At 41.8% G+C, this 25,995-nt stretch overlaps 1 protein-coding gene across 1 annotated transcript in view; it reads right to left on the reverse strand.

The window, feature by feature from the left end:
• LOC117044556 (protein eyes shut homolog) overlaps window positions 1-25,995 on the reverse strand; it is a 150,365-nt gene that overhangs the window by 96,941 nt on the left and 27,429 nt on the right. The window contains exons 7-8 of the mRNA XM_033145374.1: window positions 24,463-24,576; window positions 3,382-3,579 (exon numbers count right to left, since the gene is read on the reverse strand). Of these exons, the coding sequence (XP_033001265.1) occupies window positions 3,382-3,579; window positions 24,463-24,576 (312 nt within the window). The remainder of the gene's footprint in view (window positions 1-3,381; window positions 3,580-24,462; window positions 24,577-25,995) is intronic.

A 25,995-nucleotide genomic window follows, 5' to 3' on the forward strand; every position in this document is an offset into this window, starting at 1 on the left:
TTCAGTTGCTGGAAATCCTTCCTGGATGTTTTCCTAGATGGCAGATGTCTGTCTTTCCCTTCCAGCTATCCCAACACACCAAAAATCCCTCCCCCCAAGGTGCATTTCTTCTATTGGGTTAAAGAAAAAAACTTGTGCCCTTGATATTTTGCATTTGTTATTTTTAAAAGAAATAGACAGGGAAAGAAACATTTATTATCTTGAGCTGCCATTTTCACACTGTGCCACTTTATTTAAAAGAAACTGCTCAAGAGCTGAGGTTTGACAGCCTTGATCAGCTACTCTCATGAGTTTCCATGTTTCATTCTTGCCCCCTCCCAAGCTAACAATCAGTCCTTCCTCTTTTTCATCATTAGTGATGTAAAGAGAGAAGTATCTTTGGAGAGTTACATCTATACAAGGGACCCGGTGACAGCAATGATTGCAGTTCTTACAGGCATAGATTTATTATAGCCTCACACAGGTCCCTGGGTTCTTCATTATCTCTAAGATTTACCATGTAATCTAGGCTGTCACTCAGTCTCAGCACATGTAACTGCTATTACTCTCATTAAATGCTTGGAGCCCTTTGTTCCAATACCTCCCCCCCCCCCAACTACTAGGAGATGCTTGGATTTTTCTTGATTCACAGTTTTAAGATGGAGCTAAAACAAAGCACTTCACCTCCTTTTTAACTTGTCTATCAAATCTCAACAGTTATTTACTTCCATGGATACTCAGATCTGAACCTGAAGGGTAAGCTTTCAAGTAAATTAATTAATTTTTTTTTGCTGAATATCCACGTCTATGGAAATCTAAACTTCTTTTCTTTTCTTTTTTGCACAGCTAGTAACCATTGTTTTTTCTGATCCTCCATGAATTTGTTTAATTTGTAAACCACTTAGAGGTTTTCTTACAATCAAGCAGTATATACATTTTGTTAGATAAATAAATAATCTGCTTTTGAGGAAGGGCTGAATGGTTGAGCAGCTGTTTTGCATGCAAAGGCACCAGGTTCAATCCCCAGCATGCCCAGGTAGGGCTGGGAGAGAACCTTGGAGAGCAACTGCCAGTCAGTGTACACCCTGGGTAGCCAACCTTTTTATACCTACCATCCAATAATGCACTTTTCTGGATGGCAAAATTTCCTTACTGCCCACCAGTGCTCAATGGAAGGAGGATTCAGCTTGTGCTGCAGAACCCCCTACCATCCACCTAGAATCCTGAAACGCCCACTAGTGTACGGTAGGGACCAGGTTGACAACCCCTGGTGTAGACAATAGGGAGCTAGATGGACCACTATTCTAAGGTTACCAGATGTCTCCGTTTCCCAGGGACAGTCCCCGGATTTACAAATCAGTCCCCATAAAAAATCCACTGAAGTTGAAAAGTGTCCCTGGGTTCATTGGGAAAAAATCTGGTAACCTTACACTAGTCTGACTCAGTATATGGCAGTTTCCTATGTTCCTAGCTAAATAAAATCTTTCAATATATATGAACTTGAAAATGGACCATGTCATACAAATATCCACCTCGACAGACACATAGGGGAAGTCAAAATGAGGGAAGTTTGCAAGATTTGGGGCATTTTATTTCAGAAAAAAGTAAGAAGGTGTTACTGAGCCCAACACTGGGGGCAAATCAGTGTGCTTGGTGAAGGCGAGCATCCCAGAGAGGAGTGGAATAGAAGGAAAACTTCTATTCTATTCAAGAAGTTCTAACCACTGAGCTATGGCCCTTCTTCTTTGATACTGATTAACTTGAATACTCCTCACATCCATTGTGAAATTACAAAAGAAAAACTCTGAACCTATAACCACAAGACCATTAGCAGTTGTGACTCTGCTACAATGATGGCATGACATCATACTACTAGCAAAGCCTCTTCACCAAAAAATTTAGACACATTCAGTCATGGAGGAGTGAAGTGAGACCATACCCAAACCAATGCTAAAGAATGTGGGACTTCACCACCATCAAAGGCAAAGCCTTTGTCAGGCAAGGAGGTCAACAATTATTCCATCCAAACAAGAGAAGCAGTTGGGGAATTTAAAAGTTCACATCCCCTTTGATTAGGGCCTGTGAATTGCTTTCTGGGCCTAGTTCACTGGCAACCCCAGTCTGTACCATGTCAGAAATGGGCAGATGACTCAGCCATGAGTTTAACCATTACAAATGTTTCTGTGGTTCTCTTTACTCTCTTTTCCCACAGAGTTCACAACAGAATTGGCACTCCATCTATTTAAAACCCATAGGGAAAGAGAAACAATGGCTAAGTTACTGACCAAAGGCAGATTTATGGGGCACTGTACTAAAATGCCCACGGAATGTAAAGTATGGATACCTTGAATCTATGGTTAGATACTATAAGGGACAGTGACTGATGCTTCTGGCAACATTATTGCTTAGAATATAATTTATTTGGGATAAGGTTTTGGAAGATTCTGAGGACATACAGACATGCCGTTCCCCTTTAAAGTAAGCAATTCTAAACAGTAACCTAACATCTTAGTCCACTGTCTACCTTTGGCTGAACAGTATAATTTGTTGTTGTTGTTCAGTCGTTCAGTCGTGTCCAACTCTTTGTGACCCCATGGACCAGAGCACGCCTATCTTTCACTGCCTCCCGCAGTTTGGACAATAAACTGCCTTAATTCTGTTGATTTTGATGGCATTAAAATTCTACTACTTAGATCTAATGGGAGCTGGTGTCTAACCGTTGCAAGTGTTTCAGGGCATTATAAAACTCTATTCAACTGAACACTTTTTTCTATTTCCAATCAGTTCATGAAGTGAAATATACAAAGTATACTGCCCTTCATATTTGGCTTTCCCTTGCTTGTTCCCATAATGAAGATTTAATGGTAATACTTATAATCCTTCCATTTCTTTAAAAAATGTGAGAGTAAAATTCACACGATGATTCAAACTCTAGTAAACATGGTACAGAGCTTTCTCTCTCTCCATCCCACCCCATTGGACAAAGCACCCTGCTTTTCATCAGCCCTGATCTCATTTTAATGCAATATTCATACCTATTTGTTAAACTCACTGCAAACAGTGCCACGTTGCTCAGAGGAGCTGTTTCTGAGCACCTGAAAATTACCCAACATCAAATATATTGCACAAAAGGCATTTGGGCTAATTGAAGCATCGGATGAGACAACTTAAAAAAAAAAATCTCATTAGAATTTCTCATTAGCTTCAATGGTGACCTCTGGAAAGATAAACCTCTGTGCCAGGAAATGAGACATCTTGGCAAAGTCCCCTTCTTTCAGGAATAGGATGCAAAGTTGTTTCCAGGGCACATGTACTGGAGAGCGTTATCTGCTGATCTCCCTGAAATCTCTCAAATGCAGCTGTGAGGGTTGTACGAAAAGGAGAAACAAATGCCAAACTCACCATCGTAGCAATATCCATGGAAGCAAGGGTTAGAGCTGCACTCATTGACGTTGATCTCACAGCGTGGGCCTTCAAAGCCCTTCAGACACTGGCACCGGAATCCAAGGGGAAAGGCAGCCAAGTCCGTCTCTTTCAGACACACAGCTCCATTCTCACAGGGATTCCCTCCCTCACAGGGCCTGAATTCACAGTTAAAACCTGGAAGAAAAAGAAAACAAAAGTTGGCACCATTTAACTGATAAACTGGTTGTTACCTATCCTGTGCCGTATTGTATCCTAAGTTAACTAATATTTTTTTTAAAATAATAATAATTATTAAAAATTTTCAAAAACCACAACAAAAACAAACATAAAAGAAAAATACAAAACTACAAAAAAACAAAACATTCTACAAAAATAAAAACAAAAATATTCTATTGATAAAAATGTCGACTTTCTTCACATCTTTAACTGGACTTCCCCCTGTCTCCCCTTATTGCGTCCCTTGCCAAACATATTACGTAACTTCCCAATTTAACTCAATCACATCTTTTAAAACTAATCTTTCTCAAAAGAAAAACTTTTTCTAAATCTAATTCTAGATTCTAGATTCTCCTAACATACAAATCATTTAATTCTATTTATATAAATGACAGCCTATCCTTTTTCTTCAAAATACCTAATTTTGAATCTTACAATATTCTTTTAGATACAATTTAAATTTGCCCCATTCTTTCTCCACCGCTTCGTCTCTCTGGTCACGGATTCTCCCGGTCATTTCTGCAGGCTCCATATACTCCAACATCTTCATCTGCCATTGTTCAATAGTGGGTAATTCTTCCAACTTCCAGTTCTTAGCTACTAAGTTAACTAATTAAAGACACTTGGAACAAAATCTTTTCTAATCCTTTTACCTCCCCCGCCTCATGCAAAAAATAAAATACAAATTCGGAAGTTTCTTTGCTCTTCAGTTTTAGAAATAAGAAAATCATTCTTTTCTCTGTAGACTATGCATACAAAACTAAGATGTATGGGTTGTTGTTTTGTAAATCTGATAAACACACATTTAAACAGTGTCACAAAAACTCCTCCTTAAATGTGAGAGGAGCTTTTAAAACCTCCATGTTCTTTTCCAGCTTGGACTGAAATCAGAGTGGGAGAAGAGTTTCTTACTGCCCTGGCTGACAAATGCAGTGGCACCTTGGTTCTCAAATTTAATCAGTTCCAGAAGTCCGTTCCAAAACCAAAGCGTTCCAAAACCAAGGCAAGCTTCCCCATAGAAAGTAATGCAAAAATGGATCAATTCTGTCAGGGAACTGCCACCTGGCCCGCTGAGGGGAATGGAGGGTCCGTTAGCATACAGAGAGCCCCAACACCAACTGAGCAGCAGCACCTCTTCCAGTGCAAAAAGCAGCCACACCTCCAGCGGGGAGGAAGGGGAAGGGGCCAACCGGGAGAGGAGAGGGCTCGGGGATGCTGCAAAGAGCCCCAGCACCTCACCTCGCTTGGCTGGTCAGGAGGGAAGCATGCCATTTCCGGTGCCCCAATTGCGCAGAGGGATGAAACACAAGGAGGGTAGGAGGAGATTTGGGGTGCCGAAACTCTTATGCTGTGGAAGGAGCCGGAAGGGGCCACTCCCGGATTCTGCCAGCGACTGAGACAGACATGCTTTTTGTAGCTCTGCACTGTAAATAGTTTGCACAATAAAACTGCCAAAAGACTGTTTGGTTTCCTGCTCCGTTACTCGTGAAGCACCATCATACAAACCTTACAAATTCGTTCCAGACTTTTAAAAACAACCCCTAAAAGAAGCAATTTAACATAAATTTTACTATCTAACGAGACCATTGATCCATAAAATGACAGCAATAATCAATGTACTGTACTATAAAATAAAAAAGACAGTGTTTGTAGTCACAAAAACAAATTAACCGAAAAAGCCTCAAAAAGAAAAACGCAAAAACAAAAGCACCAAATACAGTGGTACCTTGGTTCTCGAACTTAACTCGCTCTGAAAAGTTTGAAAACCAAGGCGCGACTTCTGATTGGTGCAGGCACCCTGGAAACAATAGCCGACAGCCGTATCAGATGTTCGGCTTTTGAAAAATGTTCGAAAACCAGAACACTTACTTCTGGGTTTTCAGTGTTTGGCAACAAGGGCATTTGAGTAGCAAGGTGTTTGAGAACCAAGGTACCACTACATGTCACATAGCCTAAGCAGAGTGCCTGTAACTCGGGAATGGTGTATGTCCTCCTCCATTGGTTCTGTGTGTGGCTTTTGGTCCCAATAATCTGATTGGCTCAGAAAGATACTTTGCCAAATTCCACCATTTTCCTATGAGCAGAGTTTATGCACTTGAAATTAATTTCCTGCTGAAACATGTATTTGCCTGTAAGTTTTAAAATATTAGAGTTATCAACAATATTTTTTTCCCTTTTTCTCTTTGAAGAAGAAGAAGAAGAGTTTGGATTTGATATCCCGCTTTTCACTACCCGAAGGAGTCTCAAAGCGGCTAACATTCTCCTTTCCCTTCCTCCCCCACAACAAACACTCTGTGAGGTGAGTGGGGCTGAGAGACTTCAGAGAAGTGTGACTAGCCCAAGGTCACCCAGCAGCTGTATGTGGAGGAGTGGAGACGCGAACCCGGTTCCCCAGATAACGAGTCTACCGCTCTTAACCACTACACCACACTGGCTCTCAGTGTGAGAGCCAGTGGGTTGTGTCAGGATCGTGTGGAAGCCTCCCACGAGAAAATGCACTTGCTAGGCTGGCTGCGGTTTGAGTAATATTTATTAAGTACATATTTACAAGCCGGAGCTCAGTTCTCACGCATCCGATCCATCACTCCAACAGAGTAGTCTCAGCAAAGCAACAGGCCTACGTTGCTCACGTGGCTTCCTCTCCCTTCACTCCTCTGTTCCTGAGCTGCTGGACAGCTGGCGGTGCTGACCCTCTGCAACATCAGGGACTGCCTCCTCCACCTGACTGTCTCCCTTTAACCCTTTCTCGTCCCTCTCTCCTCGTTCCTCCCTACTGCTTTCCACAGTCTCTTGGTCGCCCCCCCCCCCCGCTCCAAACCCCTTTCTGACTGTCCCATGACAGGTTGTTATTAACTAGACATAGCTTAGAAAACCCTCTTAGTTGTGCTAAACTTGCAATCACATGCATGTTTTCCTGAGAAAAAACCGCACCGAACACACTGGGACTTAATTCTAAGTAAACAGTGCAAGTTACAGTACTTAGGTTTGTGCTGTAAGACTGCAATCCCATGCACGCTTCCTGAAAGCAAATCCTCTGAGCATAATGGAATAATCATGAACAAGTGCATCTCAAGGTGGTTATAATACAATATAAAATAAAAATAATCAAATACTACCAAGCAGTCAAAAAATTATTGATCTTTTATAGTGTTAGACGCCAATAGCCACCGTGAATAGAATTTTTTTCATCATTTTTCTGAAATTGTACTGATCTTGGTACATGCCCTATTTCTCAGGGAAGGCTACTCTAGAGAGTCGGTGCCATCACAAAAAAGGCCCCTTTCCTGGACATCACCAGATGGACACAATCAGGAGGGCCTACCTTAATGACCTTATTGACTGCATAGATCTGTTTAGAAGGTTTTCTTTCAGATAATCTAGACCCAAGTTGTTTAGAGTAGCATTGCCTTTAAACAATGGTGTTTTATGTCCTCAGACACTGTCACCAGTCAACAACTTAGCCACCACATTGTGTATGAGCTATAGTTTCCTAAGGACGCAATATGCAGATTTTAGTGACTATGTAAGTCAGACAATATTGAATATCTTTTAATATACAAACCTACATAGTTCAGCCTACCTGCGGAGTCCCCCTGAGTATGCAGACACCATTGAATTATTTTTGTATATCCCCTCTGCGTTCCAAACTTAAACAATTGAGGCCACTCAAGTTCAGTGTTAGATGGAAACATCGCGCCTCACAAGACAAAGGAATTTAGAGATACATGGTTGTACCCACTAGGATATGAACTACAATAAAGATGGATATTTCAAGGGAAATGAAAGTAAAAGATCTAATGAGATATTTCTCAAAACTTCAGTTTCCCCGCAGCTTTTTATTGTACTTCTATCTTTAAAAAAAGAATCCTCAGCATCTCTGTGATTTATGAGTTACATGAAATAAGTAAATTAGATTTTCACTTTAGTCAGAAAGCATAATGCAATAGAAAAAAAATGAAGAATCAAAGCACTCCTGGTGGATAAAAACCTAATTAAAAAGAAGCTGACACACTCCCTGGTGAACTCTGTTTGTTATTATTTAGCAAAATAATTTTAATAGGAAAAAAAGTTAATGCTGCCAAATCTCTAGGTACTACTTATTACTGGAATACTATTATCTTCATGTTCAATATTATCTCATATGATGCTTCTGTGAGACATTTCCCCCCCTGTTTTATTACCTTTTATCACTTTTAAGGCTCCATCTGTACTATAAACTAAATGTGTTTTAGCATTATTGCCATGGGTTTCCCTCAAGGAAGTCTGGGACGTGTAGTTTTATGATGGCACTTCTTAGATTCCTTGTTAGCAGCCCAATATCTCCCGACAGAAATACAGTGTTTGGGATTTTTAGGGTGGGGTTCATGATACATACACCTTTTAAAGTTCCTAGCAGATCCATGCTACACGGAGAAGGTAGGGAACCTGTTAAATTCAGCCCCTGCAAGTATGGACATGGATGATGGGAGTTGTAGTCCAGTGTCGCCTGTGTTCTCCTCCCCTCCCCTAGAGAGTCACTTCCCAAAATTCTACAAATTCCACTGTTGAACCTTATGTTTTGAAGAAAAGATACCATTCTCACATAACATTGGTTCTGCCCCCCCACCCCATGCAGTGTCCTGCTTATAGATTAGAGGTCGAGAGTTTATATTTGTTATGAGTTGAAGGCTGAAGAGCTTTCTTTGCAAAGGCATCCCACTTGTGGAGCACACAGTTCCCTCCTTCCAGGACTCCAGGCCTTTAGACAAACCTTCTCAATATGTTGGGCGTTATATGGTATCTAGATGTGCCAATATGTTTCTAACTGTATTTTATGCACCTGTGACCCGCCCTGCTTATCATTTGTGCAAGATATAAATCCCATAAATATATATAATTACCTGGTTGAAAGATCTGCTTCTTGCATCTCAATTACTGCAGCGGGGCGACAAACCAATTATGTCGTCCATCCAAGGAAATAGATGGATCCAATTAGCTTCCAGAACTAAGAGATTAACCCCCCACAACCCCATACATGCCAACAACACAAGTAAGTCCCATTGAGGACAACGAGTCTTACTTCCAGATAAGTGCGTATAGCAGAGGTAGGGAACCTATGAAGCCCTCCAGATGTTCCTCAGCTATAGTGCTTATCACCTGTGGTCATGCTGGCTGCAGCTGATGGGAGTTTGTGTTCAAAAACATCTGGAGGATCAAAGATGTTCCCCACTGCTGGTGTATAGGACTGCAGTGTCCAGAAGGACTTTAAAAAATCAACATGGGGTATAGGAGGCAGTGCTGGCCTGGTGGTAGAAGCCAAATAATCCTACTTATGTAGAAGAAAACAAGACCTTCATGCTCATATAACATAAGCCAAAGAAATTATAGCCTTCAAGGAACAGCATGGAGACCAACATGTGCAGCTATGACCAACCTCTAAAATCCTCTTGCAGCTTTCTACATTATAGGCTTGCAGTTAATATGCCTATCTAAATGTTTTTGCCCCTTTCCCCCACTTAATCAAAGCTTGTTCAGCACTGCAATTTTCCCACACCCACAGTTCCTTGCCTTATGATTTTGACAGGCTGCTTGGCCTCCTTTAATCTTCCGTCTTATCAGACTGTCAAACTCTTAAGCTTTTTAAAATCAACAGCTGAAGACCGCATACTATTCTGAAGGCTCACATATAGTAATTTATATTTTCCCCCTGACCTTCATGCTTATTTCATTCTCCTCAGGGGAGGGAAATATGAAGTAGCATAGAGCTATGTTAATAATGGTAGCTTAAGAACTTTCTTCTTAAAAAAAATGCAGAATAACAGATTCTGCCTCTATTGTGTATAATAATATTATACCTCACACAGTTCCTAATTACACTTACTTTGTTTTATTTGTAATGTATATGAGTAAGAGATTATCCACGGGTCAAATGACTGTTCTGTGATAGTATTGGGGAACAAGAAACACCACCCCCCATGCTATTAGGTGATTGAATTAGTGAAGTATCAAAAACAGCAGGACTCAAATTGCTATCAACCGCTGCTGTACAGTCTTAACTGGAAGCAGATGCTTGTTCTAAGGAAACCAGATGACATTTGCCACAAACAGCAATAGTAATAAATGCTTAGTTTTCACTGAGATGGTAAACCTTTGCCTAGGCTATACAGTGGTACCTCTGGTTACATACTTAATTCGTTCCGGAGGTCCATTCTTAACCTGAAACTGTTCTTAACCTGAGGTACTACTATAGCTAATGGGGCCTCCTGCTGCTGCCGCGCTGCCAGCATGTGATTTCTGTTCTCATCCTGAGGTAAAGTTCTTAACCCGAGGTACTACTTCTAGGGTAGCAGAGTCTGTACAACTTTAGATTTTAGGTGGGGGTCACATGAAGGGACACTTCCCTATACAGCCCCATCATCGTTACGTGCCTTTAAAAATGAGTTCATCAGGGAGAAGCATTCTAGACTGTTTCTCCTGATACACTAGTTTTTTGTGCACAGGGATATTTCTTGTACGCAGGAACATTCAGCATGGCTTGGGATCCTGCACACATACCTCCAATATACAAAAAGGGAATGCAAGTGCTGGTTCTCTGTGTCTTCAGGATCAGATCAGCGAGGCAAGCTGCCTCAAAGTCCCTTAAGGACCTGCTCCCTTGGGATGAAGAGGAGTGGACACTTGAAGTCAATTTGGGGGCCCTTTTAATTTTCTCCCCTTCTAAAAGATGTTGCCATTCAGCTCTGCCCAGCAGCCGTTCCTGTACTGGCCTGATAGAGTAAAAGTGGAAAGGAAGCTGGGCAGCCAGCGATAACCTGCCCACCTTTTCTTCTCGCTTGTGCTCTGCTGGAGAACTGCTTGGGGTTGTGTCAGGTTTCTAGTCCCAGAAAAACTTCCTTCTTCTTTTTTGGAGCTTCTAACACAGTAATCGGTGCACAGCTTCCTGCGTGTGGTTTTGGCTCTCTGAAATGGAGCCACGGGGGGCGGGGGATCACAATCCTTGGCGGGGGGTCTTGTGGGGTTGGGAAGGCCCTGTGTCAGCTGTTTCCAAAGAGATTTGAGCACCAAAGCAATCAAGAGCAAAGGGTAAACAGCTGATCTCTTTCCTGCTGTGCAGTGCCCCTGTATGAGTCAGCTTCACAGAGCTTCTTTTAAAAAATATGATGTTCCCTGAACTATGTCTCTGTGGGGAATTTCCGCAGTGCACCCAAAATGACAGACACTGTCACTTCCCTCTTTACTCTGCTTGCATCAAGTGCTATAATTTCTCCTGCAACTGTTTGTTTTTAAAGCACTATCTTTATCAAGCCAGCAGCACTAACACATGGCAAAAGGACTGGCTATCCCTGGGAATTTATACTAGAATACACTGGGAATACTTCACAGATTCAATTAAATACAACCCCCCCCCCCTTTATGTGTACATGTCAAGCACACATACACACAAATACATAAACACATCTGTAAGTATGTCAGCACACACATTGTGTACCTATAAATGTGGCATTTCTCTTCACGAGAAATCAGCAAATTTGGTGTCCGAGGACAGTGATAAAAAGAAACGTTTCTGGAACAGAATACATTGACCAAGTACAGGTGTGAAATTTCACAAATTCAGATACGCTCCCGCTTGCATGATAGAGTAAGCTATGCAAAACTGTCACTGAACAGAAGTGTTGCCTTTTTTATTTTTAAGTGTTAACTGTCATAAAAGCTCTTTTAGTTTTTCTTTTGGGGAGAGTGGCATTTAAAGTCACTTTCCGTTTATATTTTCTCCAGTGGCCAAGGTTGGGGTGGGGTGGCAGGGAATATAAATCATATTTTTGTACAATTTAAAAATAGCAGCAAACTTCAGCAAAGGAATACCCCCCCCCAATTTCCCAAATGGTCCCCGTGTTTGCACTCCATCATGTCTGGTATCACGATAGTTGTGTTCCCACACCTCCCATTTTCTGTTCCTGTCACTGCATTTCTAATAACAAAGTTAAAAGGTTTTTCAAGGTTACTGTGAATCACCTCAAGGTTTTATGGGGGGGGGGGTGCAGATCTAATGAAAATTATTGCGTGGGATTTTTTCCCTGCCTATTACAATGCCACTGAAAGATGTTGACTAATGTCACACACAGCTGAGACTTTGTAACTACTTGAAGACAGGGCTGTGATTTGTGAGGAAAAGCATTGACTTTCCCAATGATGGGCTATTAGCACCTCTAAAGCAAATGACCACAATTATTTCTATTTGTCCGCATATAAGAAATCTACATCATAATTTTTAATCAATCTCCATTTCAGCCTAGTAGCTTTAAATAATGGGTTTTCTGGAATGCATCACTAATACTATGCCCACGAGAACAGTAGAAAATAAGAGTCAAACACGTAAGGTAGAATTTTATTTGCTTTTGATGTGAAATTTTCAAACTAAATACTGGTGCTAAAAAAAATCCCTTACAATTTGCTTTTTATAACTTTGGCTGAATATTGTAAAATGATTTATGATGACTTTGACAAAGGCTAAATTCAGCTTTAAAATTCTCATCAGTTGCATCTGTTGGATGATTTGTTCTATTAGTGTTGTGCCAAAACAGGGACACGGGTGGCGCTGTGGGTTAAACCATAGAGCCTAGGGCTTGCCGATTGGAAGGTCGGCGGTTTGAATCCCCGTGACGGGGTGAGTTCCCATTGCTCGGTTGCTGCCTCCTGCCAACCTAGCAGTTTGAAAGCACGCAGTGCAAGTAGATAAATAGGTACCGCTCCGGCAGGAAGGTAAACAGTGTTTCCGTGCACTGATTTGGTTCACCAGAAGTGGCTTAGTCATGCTGGCCACATGACCTGGAAGCTGTACACCAGCTCCCTCAGCCAGTAAAGCGAGATGAGCACCACAACCCCAGAGTCGTCCACAACTTTACCTAACGGTCAGGGGTCCCTTTACCTTTACTTTAAAAACCGTTCTCCAATTTCTTTGATGTTTTCTTTCGTGTCTTTACTTATCATGTGTCCCTGCACTTTGAGTGCCTAGTTCTTTCCCTCCTTGATTTGGATGATCATAAACTCTTCCCCCCCCCCCATCCTTGGTGGGGTGTGTGTGATTTAGTCTGGATACTGTTGTCAGCTTTCCTCCCCCAAATCAGTTTTAAAGCAGCTGTGCCACCTTTTTATTTTAAGTGCCAACTGTCTGTTTCCATCCTGGTTCAGGTGGGGCCTATCCTTTTTGTACAGGCCTTGTTTGTACCAAAATTTCCTCAGTGTCTAACAAACCCAAACCCCTCCTCCTCATTCACTCAGCTGTGACTGTCTAGCCAGCCCTGCCTGGAACAGACAGTATTTCAGAAAAATCTTCCTTGAATTTCATGACTTTCAACCTCTTACCTAGCAACTTAAATTTTACTTCCCAAACCACACAACAACATGTTTCCATGTTAGTGGTGCCAACATGCACCTCAACTACAGACTCTTCTCCAGCACTATCTACCAGGCTGCCTAGACTATATGTGACATCTGCAATCATTGCACCAGGAAGCAAGTCTGCATGCACATCACAAACCAAGTTATCCAAAGATTCACTCACTCCTGTTTCCTCAGCACAGGAGAGTAATGTTATAATGTAAATAGTCGCCCCCTAATTCAGGGACCACAGTTGAGTGCACATTGAGCTTTGGATCAAAAAAACTGCCCCTTGCAATTAATTTTTCAAAGCATATCCAGTCATAAAAATATGTGTTTGGAATCAAGGAAGCCCTAAAATATTCCATGGAAAGGGCAGTTTTGCTGTGTTTCATGGTGGGTATCAAATTAGGTAAATTGTTTTCCTCCACAAGATGAGTGAGGAACATGAGCTCCCTTCCTCCGTCCCCTTAAAAAACCTGTGGTTGGAAAAAGCAGCTCTTAGCACCTTCAGCACAGACCCTGGAGAGTCACAAATCAATAACATTAACAAAGCCATGCAGTCATGCCAAAAACAAATGGGACGCACTCTTTGACACCATGCAGAAAGAACAGAAATTGTATGCCATACCTGCGTAAAGTTCTGGAGGGGGTGGGGAGGGGAAAAAACAGATGTGAAATACCAAATTATTCCAAGAAACAAACACGTCTGAAGAAAATATCTCTGTATAATGAACCAAGTTTGCCCCACTTGCTTATTATTTCATGTTTCATAGTGTTTCTTTAAGAGACAGTTTACAGTATGAGAGTGTTTGGGTCAAATTGAGAGTACAGAGTACATATTTAGAGACAGACTTAAGCTAGTCATGTCAAGTGACTTATCTGAGTCCACTCTGAGCATGACTTGGTCAGATATCATTAAGAATAAATTTACAAGGCCCCACATCTTGTAAAATCCATGGTCACTAATCCAGGATAGCCATTTATCCCAATCAAACTGTGAAGTGGACTTTACTGATTAATATTTGGAAGATGCACATATAGGAAAGCAAAAATCTCAAGAGTTGCTGTGATATATATATAATACATTGTATGTTTATTCTGAGTGTGCCATTAAAATACATAATGGCTTGAATTTAGAATCAATGCAGAAATGGCACCAACATGTATTCACACATGTACCGGTTTGTAATCCAGTTTGTTGTAACATGGAGTTTCTTTTAAGAAACTGGATGAGCAAATGCCTCAGAACTGAAGGAAATATATCTACACTGAAGCCTACCTTATGATAATAGCCTATATTGTTATCCATAGGGCGCACCGGACCATAGGGCGCACCTCATTTTTAGAGGAGGAAACAAGAAAAAAAATATTTTTCTGGTTTTCCTCCTCTAAAATCCCCGGGTTTTTTTGAGGATCAGCTCAAAGTTTTGCAGCTTTTTTTTGCAAAGGGAAAAGCCCTGGTTTTTTTGACAATCAGCTCAAAGTTTTGCAGCTTTTTTGCAAGGGGGTAAAGCAAAGCTTCTTTTGCAAGGGGGGAAAGCAAAGAGGAAAAGCCCCATTTTTATGGGGTTCAACTCACATTTCTGCAGCTTCTTAAGGAAAGGGAGCCGTTTCTACAGTTTCCAGACAGATAATCTAATCAGCCAGTCACATGTCGCTGGGGAAACAAACAACCTCCCTCTGCAGCACATTCAACAATGGAGGCCTGGGCAAGGGGGCAGGGCCGAAAGGGAGCCAGGGACTCTTATCTCTCTCCTGATCTCTTGCTGATTAGCTGCTGAGTGGGTCCTTTCCACACCCCCTTTCCTCTTTGTAAAAAAAGAAAAGAAAGCACAATCTGCTTTTGGCCCCTGGGCAATTCGGCTCCAGGGACCACCATTCGCTCCATAAGACGCACAGATATTTCCCCTTACTTTTTAGGAGGAAAAAAGTGTGTCTTATGGAGCGAAAAATATGGTATATTGTTAATAGTTTAGATATCACAGGGTTCTCCCCTATGGGTGCTTCTCATGTATGCAAACACTTTGCATAATTCACACTTTGCAAAATTCACTTGATGTTGTTTTCATCAAAATGCCAGTGTGTATTCTCCCCATCTCCCAATTCAAGAAAAGTCCTATGGCTGGTAGGCAACTGATTTGTTCCGGATCTTCACTTGCACAACAGAACTTGTGTTCCTCCTCTCCTCAGGCGCACCCCATTCTCTCCACAAATATTCTCCAGTGGGTTGGAGGGAGACCCAGAAAAGGTTTCAGGGAATGCGCAAGATATGGAGGGGGGAGTTATGTTGTGCAAGCAGAAATTCTTGAACTGGTGAAACAAAAATTAGATTATTATTATTTTTAAAAAACAAACTATTGTCAATGACCTGTTTGCAACCCATTTACAATATTAAGCCCCCCTCTGGAAACATCCAAAGTGGGCATTTTGTTGCTGTTTCACCATTATCATAAAATGATATTGGACCCACCATAAGCTTATTGCATCACTTGTTAACTTGTCCTAATAGTTTTACTATGCTATGCTGCCCTGAAAGGGTGGTCCTTAAAAATGTTGGCCATTATTAGAGTTAATTTGGAGCTCCCAGTAGGGGTGTTTGACTGCTATTTTCTCAAATATCAACTAGGGAACCCAGTACATTCAGGAAACATTAGCTGGATTAATGGAACAGCATCTTGAAGAAGAAGAAGAGTTTGGATTTGGTATCCCGCTTTTCACTACCCGAAGGAGTCTCAAAGCGGCTAACATTCTCCTTTCCCTTCCTCCCCCACAACAAACACTCTGTGAGGTGAGTGGGGCTGAGAGACTTCAGAGAAGTGTGACTAGCCCAAGGTCACCCAGTAGCTGCATGTGGAGGAGCAGAGACGCGTACCCGGTTCCCCAGATAACGAGTCTACCGCTCTTAACCACTACACCACACTGGATCTTGGTGATCAAGGTGAGAGAGGGGGCTGAATTCATTATCATTAGTATGTCAGATTTTCCCAGAAATGGGGGATATGTGGCCCTTCAGATGTTTTTGGACTACAACTGCCATTATCCCCAGCAGTACTGACTAGGACTGATGGGAACTGTACTCCAACAACACCTGGAGGGCTTCTCTATGTCTGCCATTTGTTAATTAAATGATATAACCAGCTGATGTTTTCCTATCTTTCTTGGACTGAAGGTACTTCATAGCAGAGCCACCTTCATGGATGACAAATCCTGTATGAGGGGCAAGACGGATATAGTCACCTGGGAATCTTAGCTTAACTTTTCTTAAAAAACCAGGGTTTATTTCACATTAACATGCATGGACCAATTTTATATAAAAATATTGGAGTCTGCGTGGATATTTGATCCTCCTTGTAACTCATGGTCCCTGTTGTCCTTCAGCTCTATGCCCACTCCAATTTTACATGCTTTCAACCTTGGCTGAAGTATTTTTGAGAGCCCAAAGATTACTAAGATGGTAATTAAACAAATCAAAATGCCTATGAACAGATTTTGACATGTCTGTTCCTGACAAATCAGGCCTGGGGCACGGCAAATTTCAGCAGTGTGATTGAAGTTATGTTATGCTCAGGACCTGAAGGCTATTCAACAGACATAGGCAAACTCAGCCCTCCAGATGTTTTGGGACTAGAACTCCCATCATCCCTGACCACTGGTCCTGTTAGCTAGGGATGATGGGAGTTGTAGGCCCAAAACATCTGTAGGGCCGAGTTTGCCTATGCCTGCTATTCAATATCCAAATGGATTTAACAAAATCATTTGGTGATTCTGCACCAAAACCAGCAGCAACCAGAGATAAAGTGTTTTAAATTGGGAGATATTGCTTTCATATTTCAGGAGAGTCTCAGATCTGAGAGATATTGGTGTTATGATAGCTACAACTCTCCACTGAGCCATATCACAAAATGCGTAGTCTGTGCTCACTGAAAGCTAATTGTTCATTTGGTCCATTATCTTTACTCTCCTGTCTCGCCTCTGTCATGAGCACTTAAAAACCTTTTACTTATAATCCGATTTCTAATTACCGCTATCCCCTTCATGGATCACTGCCTTGTCGTGGCGAAGGGGCTTGAATTACTCGGGCAAGCTATGGACAGGTCAAGATGGACAGGTCATAGCGGAGAGTTTGGACCAAACGTGATCCACCTGGAGAAGGAACTGGCAAGCCGCTCCAGTATCCCTGCCAAGAAAACTCCATGGACAAAGACAACAGGCATATAAAAGATATGACGCTGGAAGATGAGCCCCTCAGGTCGGAAGGCGTCCAACTTGCTACTGGGGAAGAGCGGAGGACAAGTACAAGTAGATCCAGAGCTGATGAAGCGGCTGGGCCAAAGCCGAAAGGACGCTCAGTTGTGGATATGCCTGGAAGTGAAAGGAAAGTCCAATGCTGTAAAGAAAAGTATTGCATAGGAACCTGGAATGTAAGAACCATGAACCTTGGTAAGCTGGATGTGGTAAAAAATGAGATGGCAAGAATAAACATTGACATCCTAGGCATCAGTGAACTAAAATGGACAGGAATGGGTGAATTCAGTTCGGATGACTATCATATCTACTACTGTGGGCAGGAATCCCGTAAAAGAAATGGAGTGGCCCTCATAGTCAACAAAAGAGTGGCGAAAGCTGTACTGGGATGCAACTTCAAAAATGATAGAATGATCTCGATACGAATCCAAGGCAGTCCTTTTAACATCACAGTAATCCAAGTTTATGCACCAACTACCAGTGCTGAAGAAACCGAAATTGATCAATTCTATGAAGACTTACAACACCTTATAGAAATGACACCAAAGAAAGATGTTCTTCTCATTATAGGGGATTGGAATGCTAAAGTAGGAAGTCAAGAGATAAAAGGAACAACTGGCAAGTTTGGCCTTGGAGATCAAAATGAAGCAGGGCAAAGGCTAATAGAGTTCTGTCAAGAGAACAAGCTGGTCATCACAAACACTCTTTTCCAACAACACAAGAGACGACTCTACACATGGACATCACCAGATGGGCAACATCGAAATCAGATTGATTATATTCTCTGCAGCCAAAGATGGAGAAGCTCTATACACTCAGCAAAAACAAGACCTGGAGCTGACTGTGGCTCAGATCACCAGCTTCTTATAGCAAAATTCCAGCTTAAACTGAAGAAAGTAGGAAAAACCACTGGGCCAGTAAGATTCAATCTAAATCAAATCCCTTATGAATACACAGTTGAAGTGAAGAACAGGTTTAAGGATTTAGATTTGGTGGATAGAATGCCTGAAGAACTGTGGATGGAGGCTCGTAACATTATACAGGAGACAGCAACGAAAACCATCCCAATGAAAAAGAAATGCAAGAAAGCAAAGTGGCTGTCCAATGAGGCCTTACAAATAGCGGGGGAGAGAAGGCAAGCAAAATGCGAGGGAGATCGTGAAAGATACAGGAAATTGAATGCAGATTTCCAAAGAATAGCAAGGAGAGACAACAGGGCCTTTCTAAACGAGCAATGCAAAGAAATAGAGGAAAATAACAGAATGGGGAAAACCAGAGATTTGTTCAAGAAAATTGGAGATATGAAAGGAAGATTTCGTACAAAGATTACCACAATTAAGGACAAAAGTGGAAAGGACCTAACAGAAGCAGAAGACATCAAGAAGAGGTGGCAAGAATACACAGAGGAATTATACCAGAAAGATATGGAGGTCTCATACACCCCAGGAAATGTGGTTGCTGACCTTGAGCCAGACATCCTGGAGAGTGAAGTCAAATGGGCCTTAGAAAGCCTTGCTAACAACAAGGCCAGTGGAAGTGATGATATTCCAGCTGAACTATTTAAAATTTTAAAAGAGGATGCTGTTAAGGTGCTGCACTCAATATGCCAGCAAGTTTGGAAAACTCAGCAGTGGCCAGAGGATTGGAGAAGATCAGTCTACATCCCAATCCCAAAGAAGGGCAGTGCCAAAGAATGCTCCAACTACCGCACAATTGCACTCATTTCACACGCTAGCAAGGTTATGCTTAAAATTCTACAAGGCAGGCTTAAGCAGTATGTGGACCGAGAACTCCCAGAAGTGCAAGCTGGATTTCGAAGGGGCAGAGGAACCAGAGACCAAATTGCAAACATGCGCTGGATTATGGAGAAAGCCAGAGAGTTCCAGAAAAACATCTACTTCTGCTTCATTGATTATGCAAAAGCATTTGACTGTGTCGACCACAGCAAACTATGGCAAGCTCTTAAAGAAATGGGAGTGCCGGATCACCTCATTTGCCTCCTGAGAAATCTCTATGTGGGACAAGAAGCTACAGTTAGAACTGGATATGGAACAACTGATTGGTTCAAAATTGGGAAAGGAGTACGACAAGGCTGTATATTGTCTCCCTGCTTATTTAACTTATATGCAGAATTCATCATGCGAAAGGCTGGACTGGATGAATCCCCAACCGGAATTAAGATTGCCGGAAAAAATATCAACAACCTCAGATATGCTGATGATACTACCTTGATGGCAGAAAGTGAGGAAGAATTGAAGAACCTTTTAATGAGGGTGAAAGAAGAGAGCGCAAAATATGGTCTGAAGCTCAACATCAAAAAAACTAAGATCATGGCCACTGGTCCCATCACCTCCTGGCAAATAGAAGGGGAAGAAATGGAGGCAGTGAGAGATTTCACTTTCTTGGGTTCCATGATCACTGCAGATGGTGACAGCAGTCACGAAATCAGAAGACGCCTGCTTCTTGGAAGAAAAGCAATGACAAACCTAGACAGCATCTTAAAAAGCAAAGACATCACCTTGCCGACAAAGGTCCGTATAGTTAAAGCTATGGTTTTCCCAGTAGTAATGTACGGAAGTGAGAGCTGGACCATAAAGAAGGCTGATCGCCGTAGAATTGATGCTTTTGAATTATGGTGCTGGAGGAGACTCTTGAGAGTCCCGTGGACTGCAAGAAGATCAAACCTATCCATTCTCAAAGAAATCAGCCCTGAGTACTCACTAGAAGGACAGATCCTGAAGTTGAGGCTCCAGTACCTTGGCCACCTCATGAGAAGAGAAGAATCCCTAGAAAAGACCCTGATGTTGGGAAAGATGGAGGGCACAAGGAGAAGGGGACGACAGAGGATGAGATGGCTGGACAGTGTTCTTGAAGCTACTGACATGAGTTTGGCCAAACTGCGAGAGGCAGTGAAGGATAGGCGTGCCTGGCGTACTCTGGTCCATGGGGTCACGAAGAGTCGGACACGACTGAACGACTGAACAACAACAACCCATAATAGTCTCCTATACTGAAAACTCTTATTATTATTCTAGTTATTCTCCATTTTCCCCTCAGAGCTGCTCTTGTTGACTTAGCTTTTTTTACAAAATGTTTAATGGTCAATTACAATTTCAGCTTTAATCTTATTTGGTATACGTTTGGGGACACGTGTCATTGGGGCTGCAACAAACAGGAACACTTACAGGTGGGTAGCCGTGTTGGTCTGCCATAGTCAAAACAAAATCAAAAATTCTTTCCAGTAGCACCTTAGAGACCAACTGAGTTTGTTCCTGGTATGAGCTTTCGTGTGCATGCACACTTCTTCAGATAAGACAAAACAAAATCGAAAATTCTTTCTAGTAGCACCTTAGAGACCAACTGAGTTTGTTCCTGGTATGAGCTTTCGTGTGCATGCACACTTCTTCAGATATCTGAAGAAGTGTGCATGCACACGAAAGCTCATACCAGGAACAAACTCAGTTGGTCTCTAAGGTGCTACTAGAAAGAATTTTCGATTTTGTTTTGACTATGGCAGACCAACACGGCTACCCACCTGTAATCAGATAAGACATTAATTAATAATAATAATTAAGACAACAGGAACACGTTGTCTTAATTGAAGCACAGCAAAAATAATTTTTAAAAAATGACTGAGTCACAAAACATTTAGGATCAAAGAGCAGTTTTATTTGTCTGACATCATGGAAATAATTAAAAGAATATCACCTCAAATCTCTCAACCATTCTACACTTGTTGAATGTTAAAGAATAGTGTACTAGGCTGTATTCAGACATGAACATGCTATGAATCTTTGTCTCCTTTCAGCAACCAAAATGGCTAACAGAACAGAAAAATTGTTCCAGGTGTGATCTGCCTTACATAGAGCAAATTTATACTTCTCAACTTTACCACACCCCAGATATACTGGATTTGCTGATACATTAGTCATGTACTTTTCATTTCATACTTGATGCTGTATTCTTCTTCTTAAACCCAACTGTGGCTTTGTAGCCATTTGCTGCATTACCTGTGTGGGATAACCAGCCTCATATAACCACCATGCTTAAGTCTAATTAATGCATGAAGAAGTTAATACCACAGAGTAAGCTGTCCTGCCAGGCTTAGCTATGCCTACTTCCCCTCACCTTTGGAGGAACTAGGTAATCAGGCCTATTGTTCTCGCCCAGTCTACTTGAAAAGCTCAACATGTGAAGAGGTAAGCTGGTGGCTCAAGCTTAGCTGCATGGCTCTGACAAGCCTGTCTTGAGTTTCCATACAAATAATTTAGGCGCTTTCACCAATTTACAGCTAAGCCAAATTTGACTGCCTGCACAACTTTTCTGATGGGTGTATGGCAAAGTGCATGAACCTGACCTTTGAACAGTTTGTAAGTAAACCATTTTTTAATTTACCAAACGTGTGGTCTTTTATTATGCTGGGGGAAGAGGGAAGTTTTGGAACTCACAACTTTTAAAGCCTATATTTCCACACTTTATTTGCTGCATATTTTGTGATTTTTAAATCTCTGGGGGGGGGGGGTTCTCTTGCCCCAAATCTGGATCTTGGCATCCAGGAATTCACCTTTCATACTTATTTTTTCCTTAAACAAACAGCCTGGCTATTTGACACATTTTAATTGCTCAGGACTTCAAAACCTATCACTTTTTACTAGCTGATCACCAGTTGTTCTGGAGATAAAAGGTGCATTGTGTTTACATCTCTGTGCCATTAGGACTAAGATACTCCTGAATGCATTTGTTTTTTGATTATTCCTTTTTAATGGTGAATTAACTGCATGTGTTAGGCTGACATTGGAGGGGTTTGTTTATGCAGGCCCCAGTTCAAGTTCAATATGCAATGGAGTGGAGCAGTGAGCTCAGTGCTCACTCCTGAGCCCCACTACATATAAAAATTACATGCTGGGGGACTATGCGCATACTGGTGCTGTGCAACATGAAAAGCCTAGTTATCAAGAGAGCTCTGTCTAACAGAGAAAAAGTGAAGCAATTTTGAGTTGGGGGGGGGAGGTGGACAGACAGAAAACCAATGCATAGACAAGAAAACTGAGATAATGGAAGATTTATAAAATATGGTCTCTGGAAATATCATCAAGATCTCCTTAAAGAAAGAAGCAACAAACGTGAAGGATAAGAAAAAGAAGAAGTAGAAGAAAGGGTGAGTGGCTTATATCCAGAGTGAGAGAGGCTAATTGCCCCCAAAGGAAGTTCTGAAAAATGTGCACAGCTCAATTAGGTAGCCATTGGGTAGGAAAAAATGTACTTATTCCTTTTCTTCTTGTTGTTCAGAAGACTAAAAAAGGTGACAGGTTTAGAACCCCATCATTTTCAAGGACATCTTCTTAGTCCTCTCTATAGAAATGATATAACTACGTTTATGCAGATCTCCTTTAGGAAGGGGAAAGCATGGCAATGCCCAGACAAAATTAGACAATGAAGATTCTAAAATTTACAAACCATGGCATTCTGCTTAGATGGGTGAACATTAAGATCTTTTATATAGCACAACATATGACCCTAAAAATAGGTACAACCAGGGCTTTTTTTTCACCTCTCAGGTGGGTGTTATTGCCAGCAGAAGAGGAGGAGGAGGAGTTTGGATTTGATATCCTGCTTTATCACTACCCGAAGGAGCCTCAAAGCAGCTAACATTCTCCTTTCCCTTCCTCCTCCACAACAAGCACTCTGTGAGGTGAGTGGGGCTGAGAAACTTCAAAGAAGTGTGACTAGCCCAAGGTTACCAAGCAGCTGCATGTGGAAGAACGGGGAAGCGAACCCGGTTCACCAGATTACGAGTCCACCACAAGGGAAGTGTTTGTGGTGAGTTCCAGCACCTGTTTTCCTAGAAAAACAGCACTGGGTACAACCTCCTGATCTATGGCTAGGTGTGCTTTGTTCTCTAACTCTCAACAGAGATTATGTGTTGCACCCAAAGGAACTTGTAAAGGCACTTTCATTTGTGCAAGGCAGCCCCCAATGATTTCCCCTGCCCCAACCTCAGCATCCCATTCCAGACCTTTCCTTAGTGCCCCCCCCAAAAAAAACTCAAAGAGAGTTTGGTTGGTACAGATGAGTGCAGTGGTAAGGAGGTGAAAAGAAAGCTCAGTTGTATAAGCAGGTTGTGGGGCATGTAGCATTGGCTACATTCACATCATACATTTAAAGCACTTTAAACAGTCATGACTTCCTCCCAAAGAATTCTGGGAGCTGTAGTTGGTTAAGGGTGCTGAGAGTTGTTAAGAAGTCCCCCCCCCCCGAGCTACAATACCCAGAGTCAATCCCTCTTCACAGGGAACTCTGGAGGGAGGCATAAGTGTCTCCTAAACTCTATCCTCACCCTTAATAAACTACAACTCCCAGAATTCTTTGGGGGACTGTTTAAGTTTAAGCAAGTAGCCATTGATAGCTTTATCCTCCAAAAAATTGCCTAATGCTTTTTTTAAAGCCATCCAACTTGGTCCAGCTGATTTGGTTCTATGTTTTCCCCTTAAAGGCTGAATTTCCACATGTTCAGATTGATGGCCAGGGCAATATCCTACTCATGAGTAAATATCCAGAAGGGTGTCAACATTTTTCACCTCCTTAGTTAGGTGCCCTGTGTTTATTTTACTGTCTGCTGGTTTTATATGATAGTTTAAATTGATTTAATTTCATAGTTTTAATTGTATTCTAAAAGTACTGGGAGTTTGTTGGTTAGTCTTTGTTATGCATAACATTGATGAAATTGGTGCTATTATAGAACGGGTGTTGTGTCCCCACACTCCAGAAAGGCACAAGGCCAAAAATATGCTAGTCACAACTTTATTAACTTCAACACATAAGGAACTGCAGCAAACAGGATTGCTTAACTCAATCCAAGCAGGCAGCCTGAGAAGGGAGGCTGAGAGCAGCTTTTCTCCAGCCTCTCCTGTGCTTCTTCTGAGCCCCGGATCAGTAAGTTAAATGGCCCATACCTTTCTTCCTTCCAAGAGGCCATGTGCTACCAAGATCCTCTCCTATGTTTGTTAGCATCTCTTCTAATAAATAACTGAACTCTTTCAGCAGATGAATAAACAAAGTTTATTTCACATTAGTCACAGCCTCAGAGATAATTGGCTGGTCACTTTTGAAGCTCGCTCTGAGAAAATAAAGGCCTAATAATGCTGCTCGGAAGAGTGAAATGAGTTCAGACAAGTGACAGAAATGCTTTCTAAAGTTAATTATGTTTACTTTCCCTTCTCCCTCGGTGTTCATTACCTTTAAATGGAGTCACACATTGGCAGTAGTAATTACCAGGTTGGTCAATGCAGGTGCCTCCATTCTTGCAAGGAAACGAAGCACATTCATCTATATCAGTTTCACAGTGCATACCTTTGAAAAGATAATTGAAGATGCAGCAATTTACTAAGACAGGCAGGTGTCAGTTGATAATTGTTCAATTTGTACCGCAAGATTCCAAATCCATTCCATGCTGAGAATCTGCTCAAAATCAAGCAAATAAGAACCTTAGGTAAAGCTAAAGGGCCCCCTGACCATTAGGTCCAGTCGCGGACGACTCTGGGGTTTATACCTACATACAGTATATTATTGTCAGAATCTATTTACTTCACACTCTCACGACTTACATTCTCCCCTTGAATTATGTTACTTTTTGGTGACATGTGCCTCTATACAGCTCTGCAAATAACTTCTCAATATTTTGGGAATGAGCCCTTCTGCAACACATTTGACATGTGAAGGGGGAGGATTTAGCTCAAATGTGTAGTGAAGCTGCTTCTTATAGTGGAGCTACTTCTTACGGCAACCCTGACTCTATTCTGCCAGAGAACAAACTACTGTATGGCCCAAACCAGGCATAGGCAAACTCGGCCCTCCAGATGCTTTGAGACTACAATTCCCATCATCCCTGACCACTGGTCCTGCTAGCTAGGGATGTTGGGAGTTGTAGGCCAAAAACATCTGGAGGGCTGAGTTTGCCTATGCCTGGCCCAAACCATGTATGCTTATGGAAAGAAACATAAGAGCACAGCATGCAAAACTTTGTTTCATTTAAGTCAAGGTTGCAAAGTGCCCTTGTAAGGTACTCAGGGAGCAACAGAGACGAAGATGAGAGGTTTTCAGAAAAAGATTATTATTTAATCAAGGAAGTATAACAAATAGCATTTTAATGGCTAGCTGTCCCAGAAATGGAAGGAGGAGAGGTAAGGAGTGAGATGGCTACAAGCCACATAGGTTACATGGTATGATTGCTTTTTGAAGCTAGCATTCCAGACTAAGGGTTGGGTCCAATGTTAGTCTTATTCAGAGTAGGCCCATGGGTATTAATAAGTATGACAAATTTAGGTCCATTAATTTTAATGGGTGCACTTTGATTAAAACTTAGTTGGATAGCTATGATAGCAAGAACCTTCTTTTGGAATCACTTGAGGCTCTACTGTAAAGAATTGGCACCCAGCTGGAAGCGCATGTCTGCTAACAAATGAGACTTGGAAGGTCCAGGTAGGTTGAGGAGGACTCATGAAGTTTTAGAGAACCTCAGGAAACTCGTGGAGGTCAATGAGAATAACAAAAGCAAGGGGATGGAGCAGGCTACCTTGGCCACTTAGCCCCCTCCATTCATGGTCTGTCTAGGATACAGACCGTTAATTATCTCATGAGGCCCCACAGTAGTGTATGGAGGCCGAAGAGACTTCTTTGTCCTTTTCAATAGACATCTTCTATGGGAATCTTCAAGTGGATTTTATCCTAGCTTTCTAGAACTCTCCAGCCTTCCTTTCCAGTCAAAATGAA

This window comes from Lacerta agilis, chromosome 3 (assembly GCF_009819535.1).
Source record: "Lacerta agilis isolate rLacAgi1 chromosome 3, rLacAgi1.pri, whole genome shotgun sequence".
Taxonomy (NCBI): Eukaryota; Metazoa; Chordata; class Lepidosauria; order Squamata; family Lacertidae; genus Lacerta; species Lacerta agilis.